Source organism: Heterocephalus glaber, unplaced genomic scaffold (genome assembly GCF_053883595.1).
Source record: "Heterocephalus glaber isolate CG9 unplaced genomic scaffold, H.glaber_assembly_v1.0 deba00001444, whole genome shotgun sequence".
NCBI lineage: Eukaryota > Metazoa > Chordata > Mammalia > Rodentia > Bathyergidae > Heterocephalus > Heterocephalus glaber.
In genome coordinates, this window is record NW_028258297.1 from 29,984,941 (window position 1) to 29,998,457 (window position 13,517).

At 46.2% G+C, this 13,517-nt stretch overlaps 1 protein-coding gene across 5 annotated transcripts in view; it reads left to right on the plus strand.

Annotated features, from left to right (window-relative positions):
* Ano2 (anoctamin 2) overlaps window positions 1–13,517 on the plus strand; it is a 326,914-nt gene that overhangs the window by 244,268 nt on the left and 69,129 nt on the right. For all 5 annotated transcript variants that reach the window (XR_015452355.1, XM_087214186.1, XM_021248110.2 and 2 more), the window contains one exon: window positions 9,268–9,345. Coding sequence is in view for 4 of the 5 variants with exons in the window: in XM_087214186.1 (XP_087070312.1) it covers window positions 9,268–9,345 (78 nt within the window). In the remaining variant the exon portion in view is untranslated. The remainder of the gene's footprint in view (window positions 1–9,267; window positions 9,346–13,517) is intronic.

The following is a 13,517-nucleotide window of genomic DNA, read 5'->3' on the forward strand; positions in this document are numbered from 1 at the left end:
TCTCCCTTGTTTCCCTCAACATATATATGGAGAGTGTGGTGGCCTGAAGTCTCGGGCGAGGAGTTCGCAGCATAACCCAGACCAGTTTATGGCTTTCGTTTCTTTAGTGAAAGCAGCCTACAGCCCGTCTCTTCCCTCTGACATGTGCCATCTTGTGACTGGTTGAATTTATGATGCTGGCTGCCTGAATTGTTCATTTCCACCCAGAATTATTATATATGGTGTTCCCCATTCCACAGGAAATAGATACACACCAGTCAGGTCATAAAGGCGCACAGAAAGCTCATTTAACTCTGAGACCTTCAGCCACATTAGCCCAGCCCGCCAACCCTCGCCCCTCCCAGGACCCAGCCCACTCTCATCTCTGACAGTGTCCCAGGGAGACTCAGGGAAAGGTACCTTGTACTTTCCTCATTGTCCCTTTCTTCCCAGTCCTTCATCCCCTCCCACCCCTCCCTCCTCCGAGTCACCTGTGTGTTTAGGTTTTCTCTCACCCAGAGCTGTCAATTCATGGTATTCATGGGGGAGCCGTGAATGGTCGTGGTTGGTCCACATCGGGAGCTTGTGTTCCTAACAAGGACTTTGAAACAAACGACTGCTCTTTGCCCCTATCTCTGCCCCAGGTGAACCTGGGGTAAGACTAGTGTTTAGTCTTCTTCCTGATCCCTTTAAGTCAGGCTCCAATCCCACCCTTCCATGGGGCCTCTTGTCTGGGCCCACCTCCTGTGTGCCATGCACCATAACCAACCTCGTTGGCCAGAGTGGTTACTGGAGATAAGCAGCCCCCTCAAGTGATTCCCCTCAGAAACCCTGCTGGACACTATCAGTCTTTCCATCCCCAGTCCCCATGAACGCTGTCCTTGGCCAGAGGGTGGGGTCAGTCGCCCCCTGGTTGATGGAAGACCTCTTCCTGTGGCAGTGATTGGATGCCCCATCCGAGGAAATCAAGGCTGACAAGTATCCTTGCAGACAAGGCCGAGGCACTGTCAGTCATGTTCCCAGTATTGGCCTCTGGATTCTGATAGTGCCTAGGCCACCACCCTGCTGGCTTTCTGGCATAAGAGGGACCTAGGTGAGGCTGGTTAATTGTCCCCAAGTTGTTTCCAGAGGCATGACCCATTAATGTGATAGCGATTGGACAGATAGATACTTATTGAGCTTACTCAATGTACCCGACTCGACGCTTAGACACCAAGTTATGAGGGTGAGTAAGACAGGGCCGTTACTGTGGAGGTGACAGTCCAGGGAGAGGAAGGACGGGAAGACCCACCGTTATCAGGGAGGGAAATGAGTAAGGCGGGGAGGAGGGGCAGGCCAGGACCTTGCTTTAGGGTGTGGAAACTGGGGGAGTTGGGGCTGATTGTAGGGAGTGTGGGGGAGGAAATCACTCAGGTCCTCTGTTTTCATCTTTACCTACTCAAAGCAACGGCTCAGTTCATTGAGTTAGGGTAAAGGAAGGCTTAAAGGACAAGGTAGCTTATTAATTCTGGGACATTGAGCTTAGGACCTCTCACTGAAGATGCTCTTTCGGTGGTTGGACACTTCATCTGGAACTTTGCAGGAATGGGCTGGTGATAGGGATCTGAGGGTTCTTGACCTACAGGCAATCCGTAAAATCCTGAATTTAGCCAAGGAGAGGATATAGCAAAGGGAGTACGAGTATTAAGCTTGGTTTCAACCCCATATTCCATCCAACTGCTTAAGAAAGCAAACTGTGGCATCTCTCTCTCTCTTCTCCCGTCTGCTTCCTCACCAGCTGCAGTCTTGGGTTTGCTCCTCCCATTCCTTTGAAACTTCTTCACGTAGAAGAAACTTTTATTGACACATGATAATGTAGATATTTGTAGGGCACCCTATGCTATTTTGGTACAAGCATAGATTGCATGATGACTAAACCAGGCTAATCTATAACTTTAACATTCATCATTTTTTGTGGTGAGAACATTAAGCATTTTTTCCTAACTTTTGAGAAATATACACTACATTATTACACTGTAGTCACCCTACTGGAGACTAGAATAAAATTTATTCCTTTACTCTAACTGCAACACTGTACCCATTGACCCACTGGCAGCCCTCTCCCAGGGCCTTTTTTCTCCCCTTCCTTCCCTGGGCTCTGGTAACTACTACTTTCCTCCCAGTTTCTATGAGATCAGCCTTTTTAGAGTCCACATATGAGTGAGCCCATGTGGTATTTGTATTTCTGTGCCTGGCTTATTTCACTTACCATGGTGTCTTCCAGATCCATCCACATTGCTGTAAACAGCAGGGTTTCATTCTTTCTTGTGACTGAATATTGCTCCTACCATGTTTTCTTTACACGTTCATCCACGGACGGGAACTTCTGGGCAAACTCCAGTAGGTGCTTTGCTGTTTCCAACGTACTTGAGCTCTTCACCAAGAGAGCTTTAGTTCCCTTCTTGAACCCTTCCTCCTTGGGTCTTGGTAGCTCTCCTACCTTTTGTTTCCTTGGTTGATGTATTTTTTAGACAGCTCTGCAGAGGCATCACTGTGCAGGAGAGTGGAGATTGGAGGCACCGGACCTGGACATACCGGATTCAGAGCTGTAACTTTCTAGCATGTAAGCGAATTCCTCAGCCTTCTGCAGTCTTGAGCTCTCCCAGCTCTAGCATGGGAATCAAAATTGCAACTTCCAGGAACATGGCAAAAATTAAGTGGGCTTTGTCTAAGACATTCAGCCGAGTGTCAGTCACATCATGAGCAATTTATAAGTGGCAATTCACATTGTTTGGTGTGTTTGTAGTATAAATGGCAATACCCAGCTGAGAGGAAATGGCTTAGGGGACTGATCATTGAGATGTGCTCCCCTGACCAGCAAACCCTACTTGGAAGTGTATGAATGTGCACTTTCTCAGATGCCATTCCAGAGCCACTGAGTTAGACTCTGGCTGTGTTTCAACAGGTGCTGCAGGTGATTTTGAAAAACGCATGTTAAGGTCCGAAGACAATAGTGTAAGATAAGGTAGAGCAAAGGATGGCATTCAAAGATTGGAATACCGGCAGCTGCTGGGGAGAGAAGCATCTCTTCAAATGAGACTGGAAGGTCAGAGGAGAAACACTGAAGGCAACAGGGGAAGGTGAATTTCTCACGGGATGCTCTTGGTTTTTGCTCAGTGCAGGTGGTTTGGTTTCCATCTGCATGTTCCCCAAGAGCCTCATGTGCTCATTGGCAGGGCTTTTGAGAGGGGTTTGGATCATGAGGGCTTAGAGCTGACTTGCTCTAGGAAATGGGGTCTGTGGGAAGAGGTAGAAGACGGGGTGCACCTCCCTCCCAGGAGCCTCCTTTCTTCTCTGCTTCCCCATCCCCCCAACCATGACCAGCTGCTCCCCACCATCTGCCCTGCCATGCTGCCCTGCCTTGGAGCCAGCCAAAATAAATGTCTCCATCTTTAAGATGTGGCTGTCAGGTATTTTGTCCCAGCAATGAAGAAAGTGACTCAGATAGAAGGTAAGGCTGTACAGTGACCACAAGGAAAAGGCAGTAGAGGGCTTGTAGACAGGGATGCAATTTGGAAACAACTGATGGGACGTGGAAGAAAACTGAGAAGGAGGGCTAGGTGGCAGCGTGGCACAGCTGAAGCTGCCAGCTACTAATTTTTGTGGCAACAGTCCATGCAGTGTATTTGTTCCAGTGGTGCTTAGAATCCCAAATCCGCTTAGAGAGGAGGGAGAGGAAGGTTCTGATGTAATGCAAAGCACTAGTGTGTGGTCACCTGGAAGAACTGGGCACCAAAGCACATGCATGGTTGGAGTTACAGGCACAGGATCTGGGCTCAATGCAGCAGGAAACAACTGGAAAGGACCTGATTGCTTCAGAGAAAATGGGGCCCAGGGACTGGGAGTGAGAGCATGGAGGTGCTGCAAGAGCAAGGATGGAAGACTCTTGGGGAAGGTGTCACCTGCCTAGCCAGTGGTCAGGAGCTGCTGGCCAAGGAGAAGTAGGACTGGCGTTGACAACATCACAGGTGATAGAGATTTGGGAGTGTGTATCCACATTGCCTGTGATGGCAGCAGGATTGTGGCAGGAAAGGAAGATGGGATCCAGATGACAACTGCAGTGAGGGTTTTGAGGCTGAACGGTGTACACCCGAGTGAGGGGATTTTTATGGACAAGAGCAAAAGATTTGAAGTAATGGGTAGCCAGTACCTCTGCTCCTCTCTTCAAACAGCACACGAAGTCCCTGTAAAAAGCAGCTTCTTTTAGTACTAACCACCATCAGAAATAAACCCATTGTGGTGTTATAACATAGCTCATATTTACAGATCTCTAAATATGATTCAGAACTAGAAATCTAGAAGCAACTCTTGGTTATAAAAGAATCAGCTTGTAACAGCCTTCTTGATAGCTGAGCAGAAAGACCAGAGGTGCTGTTGTAGTTCTTTCTGGAACTAAGTAGCTGGCTAGCCAGGGGTGCATCCCTTCTACCCTCAAACCTGAGACTGATCTGAAAAATGAGGGATTGGATTGTATGTTCTGTAAGACCCTTGCCAGCCTGGTGTTAGTCCTTTCTATTCCTGCTCCAGGTATTGTTCTGCTCTGAATTGTGCTTCTTTCCATCTTGGTGAAGATGAATTGTACTACCAGGTCATTAGGACATAAGTTATCATCATCTACTAAAAGCCTGCCTTCTTGTTACAGTGAACCAGCGATGGTGCATATAGTGGCATCTCAGTGATTCCCTATGTGGTACAGTACTTCATTTGGAATATCCTCATCCCTTTTTGTCTTAAAAAATTCTTATAGTTCTTTAATCAGAAATAAAATGTCTCCTTGTCCTGAAGTCGTTATACTCCCCTAGGCTGCTAGTCACTCTTTCCACGGCATTTTGCATGTGTCATATCATGACATAATCTGTGTCCATCTTTCTCATTTCTTCTACTATCTAGGGGGTTCCTTTGGGGCAAAGTGTGTGAGCTCTTCTGCAGATATCCGCATGCTGGATGTCCAGTGAACGCTTCCTGTATAGAACAGAAGTTCTAGAATTCAGAGTCTCTCTGTACAGAACTTAGTTTACCCAGAAGTGTTGCATGTGAGATACTGAGCACTCAGTAGAGTGTGTTCAGCAGTTGTCCCCTTAGAGACAAAGCTGTTGAGGCACAGAGCAATTGAGCAATAACAATCCCATGGTTGATCAGCTCACAAGGAGCTCGAGATGGGGAATGAGGCTCAGGTATTGATTTCTAAAGCTGTTGTTTTCTTCCTGTCTTTGACACTGCTCCTCCATATGTACAGGAATGTGGGTTTGATATATAGGGTCTCTCTGTATTATCTTTGGAGCTTTTCTGCAAATATGACTATTCTAAAATTAAGTTTATTTAAAGAAAGAAAGTAGAAGAAGGAACTATAATGTTATTGATGGAAATGCAAAATTGCATAGCCACTTTGGGAAACAATCTGGCAGTTTCTTATAAAGTCAAACATACACTTAGCATATGATGTAGCAATTATACTACTTGTTATTTGCCCAAGTGAAATGAAAAGCTATTTTTGCACCAAAACTAGTGCACAAATATCTAGTGTAAATTCACACACAATTGCCAAAAATTGGAAACAACTCAGACACCCCTCAGTTAGTGACAGGATAAATGAACTACAGTGCACCCACATGGCAAAATACCGTTCAGTAAAAGGGAACAAGTTACTGAGGTAGAAAACATGGATGAATTGCAAATGTGCTGTGCTGAGTCAAAGACATCAGACTCTTAAAAGCTATGGACATAAAACAGATCTTGCCAGGTTCTGGGGATAGGAGTACGAGATAGACTAGAGGAAGACATGGGGGATGTTAGGAGTGGTGCAGCTGTGCTGTCTCTTGATGATGGTTGTGATTACACGACTGTACACACTTAGCAAAACTTGCAGAGCTGCACACTGAGAAAGATGACCTCCACTACATACATGTAAATTATAACCTTCACTTAAAAATGAAGGGGAAAAATCTCAGGGATGATTGCCACTTTCAAAATTCCTTTTTTTTTAAGAGATTGCTTACGTGGTGCTCTCACATATTACTTTTGTACTAGCTTTGTTTCCAAATGCTCAGTTTGTGTGGTTTTATGTGAATACTACTGTGCCGCTTGCTGTGCAGAGATTCGTACCAGGGAGCCGTGGTCCAGGGAAACAGACACAGACAGCAGAGCCAGAGAGCTGAGAACAGACAGCTGGGCTCATGTCTAAACAGCGCTGATGTTAGCTAAGTGCTTCGGAACCACCTGCTCTCGATACAGTCAGTAGCTGATCAGGCCCTGGTCTTACATGAGCCTTCCAGTTCACGGGGCTCTTTCATGTACATCCACTCATGTGATCCACACAGTACCTGTGTCGCACTCAGGTGAGACAGATGTCATCCTTGCCACTTAGAAGGAGAGGGAGACACGGAGTTCTCACCTTCAGGTGCCTGCGCTGTTTTGGCCCTGTTCACAGGTTTGCTAATTCTGAAGGCCTGGTAATTCAGTGTAATAGATATAACTGTTTCACAAATAAGGAATATAATTATTTTACAGATAAGGAAACTAAGGTTCTGAGAATTTTCCAAGGTCAGCTGCCTACTGAGTCTTAGAACTGAGTTGTTCTGGTTCCAATTCTGCTTCCCTTTCTGCTGTACCAGGGTTGTGAGTCAGGACCTGTAGGAAGAGTACACTTTGTTAATGGTATTTTGCCGTGAATCTTCACACCATTAATGTACTAATGAGTGGACAATTTTAATTGGTCTCCATTATTTGATGTAGATTTTTGTAAGTAAAACCTGCTTTCTCTATTGTCATCTCTAGCAGGAACTTCGGGAGCCTGGAAGACACACTATGATCTCTGTGTTCCTCTTGGCTTCTGTGTTTGGATAGTGTCCAAATGCATGAAATGAATGCATGAATGCTGTGTATGTTGGAAGCTATGACTCCCAGGAAAAAGGGCTCATCCCTGTAAACATAAGAAGGATTTTTCAACAAATACTAGAACGTTTACATTAATACTAGTATTTTTTTGAGACTTGCTCTGAGAAGCCATCCAATTTAATTGCTTTGTAATGTCTCCTTTTCATGCAAGATAGCAATGTCACCTTCCTGGCCAGTTTAGCTGTGAAGTCCTTTTCCTTATATCCTCGACGGTCCCCGAGCTCATGCTATCCTCAGAATCCAACCCAGAGCCTGGCTCACCCTGGTGCTCGGGTCGTGTTTACTGAGTGGAACTGAACCGGGACTCACTCATCTAGACCTCAGCTGTAATTAGGGAGTCTCAGGAAGAGCCCCCTGTGTGCACTCTCATATTTCTCTTTGGAGTGCCTGTCAAATGTTGCCTTCTACCGCCCCATCTTCAGTTTTCCTTATTTATTTATTTGCTTTTGCAATTCTGGGGAGGGAACCAGGCCCTTACACATACTAGGCAAGTGTCCTCCCACTGAGCTATCCCCCCAGCCCTTTTAAAAATGTTATTGACAGAACCAAAATAAATAGCCCAGGCTGGCCTCAAATGTACTACCTTCCTGCTTCAGCTTCCCAAGTAACTGAGGTTACGGGTGTGTGCCACCATGCCTGGACTTCCTCATCAACATCTTAAAGGAACATACTTTCTTAATACTTTAAAGGAAAACACTAGTGGGTGAGTGAAACTAAAAAAACTGAAGGAAAACGAGAAATTCCACTCCCTCTTGGTATTTAAGCTAATATAGAAGAATACGCATGGGTCTTGTTGCAATCCCACGAGAAATAGGTAAGTGTGCTCCCATCTCTTCAGTGTGGCCACCTCCAGGAGTTACCTGGTTCTTATCATGTGAGGAAAAGTCCATTGGACCGGGAGTCCAGAAGCCTGACTCCCTCACTGGATGTGAAAACTCGAGTAGATGACCGGCTTACACGAGAGCGTTAATCACTGCACGACTTCAGCCTCAGTACTCTAGCCAACTCAATCCCGTGCTCAGTTGCGGACGCCCAGTAGGAACTGTTCTTCCCCTCAGGGCCCCCTAGGCTCTGGCCTTTGAAAGCTTGTACTACAAGCCGAGGCCCTTTCCGGCCGAAGAGACTTCTTCCTAAAATCCTTTGTGGAGCCACTGTGTATGGATTTTGGTGCCAGGCACCGAGGTAGAAGGCGGAAAACAGTCCTTATGATCACCGCCCCTGCAGGGCTCCCAGGCGGAGTAAGCGAAGATGGCACCCACACTGGGAAAGGCGGAAGAGCCCCAGGCAGCTTGGATGAGGGTTATCTCGGGAGAGAGCCTTGGGGGCTCTGCAGGGGCCGTGGTGCGGAGGGAAGGGGAGACGGAGCAGGGGCCTGCAGCCCCGCCGTGCTGGGGATGCTTGGCCCCTACCTGGTCGCCACAGCGTGCTTCGCCATTTTCTCGGCAGCTTTTCAGGCGTGGCTCTGGGCCGTCTTCACACACGTCTCACGTGGTGGGCAGGACAGTTGTCTCAGTTCTGACTTTACAAAACGGTAGCTCAGCGGGTGCGAGTCCCTGAACTAAATTGGTACAGCAGTTATGCAGCGTTACCGCTCGTGCCTCCCGGCTTCACCTACCTAAGGAGGTCTTCAGAGCAGGAGGACTGTGGCCGGAGGTGTGCTTCTCCCCCGAACTGTGCCCCATCAGAGGGAGAGAGGGAGACTCAGGCAACTTGGCTGGATGGGTCACCCTGACATGCACTTCAGGATGTCTGCATTTTTTTTGAAAAAGGGAGAATGCAGTCACTTTGGAGGAAACAAATGGTACTCCATGTGGGCTTTTTGGAGAATAAAACTTGTGGTAATTTGTGCAGTTATTAGCATCCAGGTTCAGTGATTGAGGTCGTTCAAGGATGGTCGGTTTCTAGGCCGCTCCCTGGTAGCTGCGTCCTGGCTGCCACTCTTCCATTGCTTTGCCATGTTCCTGGGTTTCAACAAATAAATAAACTCTGCGCAGTGGGCAGGGCAGATGTCTCGGCCGTGGCCTCTTTACAGATGAAGAAGTGGAGAGTCCAGATGTGAAGGGACATGCCCAGGGTCGCGCAGCTGACAAGTGGTAGAACTAGAACTTCAGCCCAGGGAGGGGCTGAAATCAAGCCATGCCCTCTTTTCACTGTAGTTTTTCTGAGCTATGTCAGCTCATCCAGAAATTATGACATTAGGAATACTGTGTGGATATGGAAGGTTAGGCATCAGTGACTAGGAGAAGTTATAGAATGGCAGAGGATTACTGCTATGCAAAGTTATGCAAAGTTGAGAGCAAAACCATATCTTTTTTTTGACTTCCAATTGTCTCTATTCTTCTGTTCCTCCTCCAGGGCGATGATGAAGACAAACTGACCTGGAAGGATCGGTTCCCGGGTTACTTGATGAGCTTTGCCTCCATCTTGTTCATGGTAATTTCCCTGGGACCGTCTGCCTGTGACCGTGAGGATGGAGAGCCCCTCATGGAAATGCTGTGGATTCTTTGTTCTGTGGAAATAATGAGGGGCTGGTGGAGGTGGAGCTGGGGTCCTACATAGAGAAACAGCACCTTATCCAATAGAAGGGCCACTGACCTCACATGGCTGAGGCTGGCGTTCCTGAAGTGGGTTGGGAGACTGTGCCTTCGCCTTGCCACACCTAGAACCTGGACAGAACTGCAGGAAAGGGGGCTGCAGAACTGTGGCAGCTTCTCTGGGCTGTGGGTGGCGCTCTCCGATGGCTTATGGCATGGAATTGCATCTGGGTGCTATCAGGGAGATAGCCATCCGGGGCTGTAAGTCAGATTCTTTAGTGTCCCTGTACAGTAGTTGCTGTGTTTATTTCCCTGTGTTCTCCCATGCACTTTGGTGGAGCCTTTTTGCAAGAGCCAGATGGTCTCAGCTGTGTTGTGAGGCAGAGGGAGGAGCCTGAGATTCATACTGAGTAGATCAGGGTAGCAGCTCATTCCCAGGAGCCAGGCTGGGTAAGACACCAGTGAGGTGGGCCAGAAGACTCCGGGGAAAGTGAACACAAGGGGACTGAGGGAAGGGCACTCCCCCACCAGTCCTTCTTTATGGGAAGATTCGTACTCGGGAGCAGGTGTTCAGCTTTACAAAGGAGAGTGTGTCAAGACAGCTTAGAGCACTTTGCAGCAGGGCTTCACATTCGTAGCAGGGTGGAGGAGGGATTATTTATTCCAGAACTTAGGACTGCAGAGTCAGTGTGAATTTCTGGCCCACAAGTCAGAGGTAACTCTGACCCTGGAGTGAAGTTTTTCTTGCCAGTATCATTGCCATTGTGACTACTGAGGTGGGAACCATATCCCAGTCTCTGAAGTTTAAAAAGTGAAGGACGCTTCTACAGTGACAGTGTCTAATTCAGCTCCTTATTTTGCACATGAAGTGAGAGTTGTCAGAGCTTAGCAGTCTAAATTATTCTCTTCACATTGCCTAATAAGTTCGAGGCCTGTAGAATTTATTCAGAAATGTGTGGTGAGTTGTAGTGGGTTAAGCTGGAATGATACGAAGTTTAATTTAGCACTTCAAAGCCTCCCACAGAATGTATATTGTTGTCAAAGAGTTTATTCATTCATTCAAAAAATATTTAATGGGTGGAACTATGTGCTTGACACTATTCTTAGGCCCTGGATAAAGCAGAAAACAAAACAAAATAATCCCTTTAAGAGTTTACAGACAATAAATTTGTAAATAAGTAAAGTAGACTTCCGTCTGTAGTAGTGGTGAGTTAGGATATTTGTAACATCCTGTTTTGCTGAAATTAATTTAAAAATTGGATAAACATATTTTTCAATTTCCTTAAAGCTTTAAAAGGCTGGGATGCTGGTAATCATACTAGGTTGAAAGTCTAAAGGCAGCTGGGACTCAAGGAAACAAATACCTTGATATTAATACTGCTTTTACCTTGGGGACATTTTCTCATCTAGGAAAATTTGGTTTTGCAGGTTTTGTGGGAACTAGGAGGACAGAAATAAAGGGTTGTGCCTGGCTCAGAGTGGGGTAAAATATTCACAACTGTAATTCACAAAGGAATAGTCTCAAAATATATAAAGAAGTACAAACCAATGGAAAAGACAATACAAAAATAATAGAGAAAACTTGAATAGATATTTGACAAAAGAGGAAATCCAAATGGCCAATAAACCTAAGAAAGAGTATTCAGTCTCATTAGCAACCATGGAAATTCTAATTGAAACCACCACGAAATACCAAGAGATAGCGCCCCATTACACAATCTGTCAATAACAAGAAAAACTCATGTGCATGCACAGCAAAATACATGGAGAAAAATCACTGTTTATCATAACCGCAGACTGGAAAGAATCCATCCCCATCCCCAGGAGAATGGCTAAATAAATTGATGTATATTTAGACAATTAAGTAATTCATAGTCATGAAAATGAGCAAACTGATGTAATAGCAATACGCAATACAAGACAAAAGAGTATATGGTTTGTCTTTATTCATACAAAGTTCAGGAGAGACTACCCTAAGCTGTATTAAGGATGCACACGTAAGTTAAAGTACTATAAAAACAAGCAGGAAGTGCTTGTTGTGGATTCTGGCATCCTGGTTTGTGTCACAGAGGCCTGGGGAGGAGAGGAGGTGTGTGTTGGGGTGGGTGTGCCGAGATGCTGTGCACGTGCATCTGGGTTGTGCTGGATGTTGCTTCACTCACTCAACTGTGTGTCTGCCTGTGTCTGAAATGAATGTTTCTGTATGTCCATGGCGAAATTAAAAACACACCAAACGTATGCATTCGATAGACTGGGCAGAGGAGTCCTCACTGAGAAGATTTCAGCAAGGCTCTGGAGAAGGTGAAGGAGTCAGTCACATGGATGTTTATCAGATACTAAAAACTAGGTCAATAATGGGTCATCCAAGCAAAGCTCTCTGTTCATTCATTCTGATCCCCCCTTCCGCCACTCCTCTCCTTCTCCCTCCTCTCCCTGTCTCTCTTTTTTCACTCCTTCCCTCCCTCTCTCCCTCCTTCCTTCCTCGAGATCTCATAAAGCTAGAGTGGGAATTGGTTTTGTACAGAGATTATGTATGATTCTCTCTCTTTTAATCTTCCCATTTCCAACCCAGTTAACTCCAAATCTTAATATGAACACAAGGTTCTGTATCAGAACCAAAAACTAACTGGTAATCTCACCGCATCCGGGGTCCCTCATCTGCCCCCTCGAGTGCTGAGGCTGAATCTGTGAGCAGGAATGGAGTGGGTGTCGGCGTGGGCAGGGTCCCCTGGCATGCTAAGCCCTTTAAATTCAAGTGTCCTAGTCTGGTCCTGCTCTAAACTTCCTGTCCTGGGCTCATTTTAGTAGAACCTCCTTTTACTCTCAGAAGTTTTCCAGGTTGGACAATAAATTATACAGTCCACAATGACGAATGTGCTAGAGTTCTTTTACCAGGATCCACCAGATCGACCTTGTAAACAGCTCATAACTGCTAAACTATACAATACGACTTCTGTGTTGGGATTCTGAGTCCCCTGGACCTTCTCCCTATCCTCTTTGTGGGAGGCTATTACCAGTTCCTCCCAGTGGAAACCTTTGTTGGCTATATTCACAGCAGTCCTGCTAACCTTATTATTTAGCCCATATATTCTTAACTGTTTCTTTGGCTTTTGTCTCCTCCAGACTCAAAGCTATGCAGCTACCAAGATGACAATGCCTCGCACCTGTCTGGGGCCTTTAGATAGACCCTCTGTAGAGTAACTCTAACTGCTGATCACAACTACGACCCTCTTCAGCTGGAAGTAGCTAGAACAGTCCTCACCCTTTGCTCCCTCACAGCAGTTAGGGGTCCTTCTTCAGAGGGGGAATATTATAGATAGGTAAGTTAATTGGATACCTTGTAGCAGGTAGACAGGGCCTCTCTTAAGGCGCCAGCCCTCCAGGAGCCAACACAGCAAGGAACCAACATAAAAAAAAGTGGCAACCCACTTTCCAGTCCCCCCTCTGGGTCTCTTAGGCAGAAGCTTTCTTTCTCTCAATAATTTTTTCCTACTCTGAAAAAAAAAATTATACAGTCCCCTACCTATTGGCTTTTAAGAAGTCCATGTATGACACTAACTTCTCCTCATTTTTGAAGTTTTTGAAAGTCTAGTCTTCTAAGGAAAAGGATTTTCCTTTACCTGAAAACAGCTTGTGATGCTTGAGAATGAAGGGACCAGTGTGGTGGTTAGGAAGGCATTGTTTTGTCATGAAATCGGGGTAGGCCAGGGTACCTGCTGCAAGAACAGGTGAGTTTCATTTCATGCCCCCGGCCGGGACCAGCCTTGGCAGGAAGTGCCAGACACAGCCACAGGGGCGTCCTCAGGACGCCTGTCTGCAGAGAAGCTGGGCATAATTTCCACACGCAATGAGAGTAAAGAAATGCACCTCACTGTTTGCCCCGCCTGTCCTGTCAGAAGCCAGCAGTGACAAAGATGAATTGTCCTTCTCTTTCTACCTTGTTGTGCTAGGGATTATTTTTTCACTTTGTTTTTTATTTTTTTTCCTTTTTGATTCCTTTCTATAGGCAAGAGGATTGTCAGGGCTTAGTCCCCTCCTCTAGTGCCCAGAGCCTGAGCTCTCCCCCCAGGC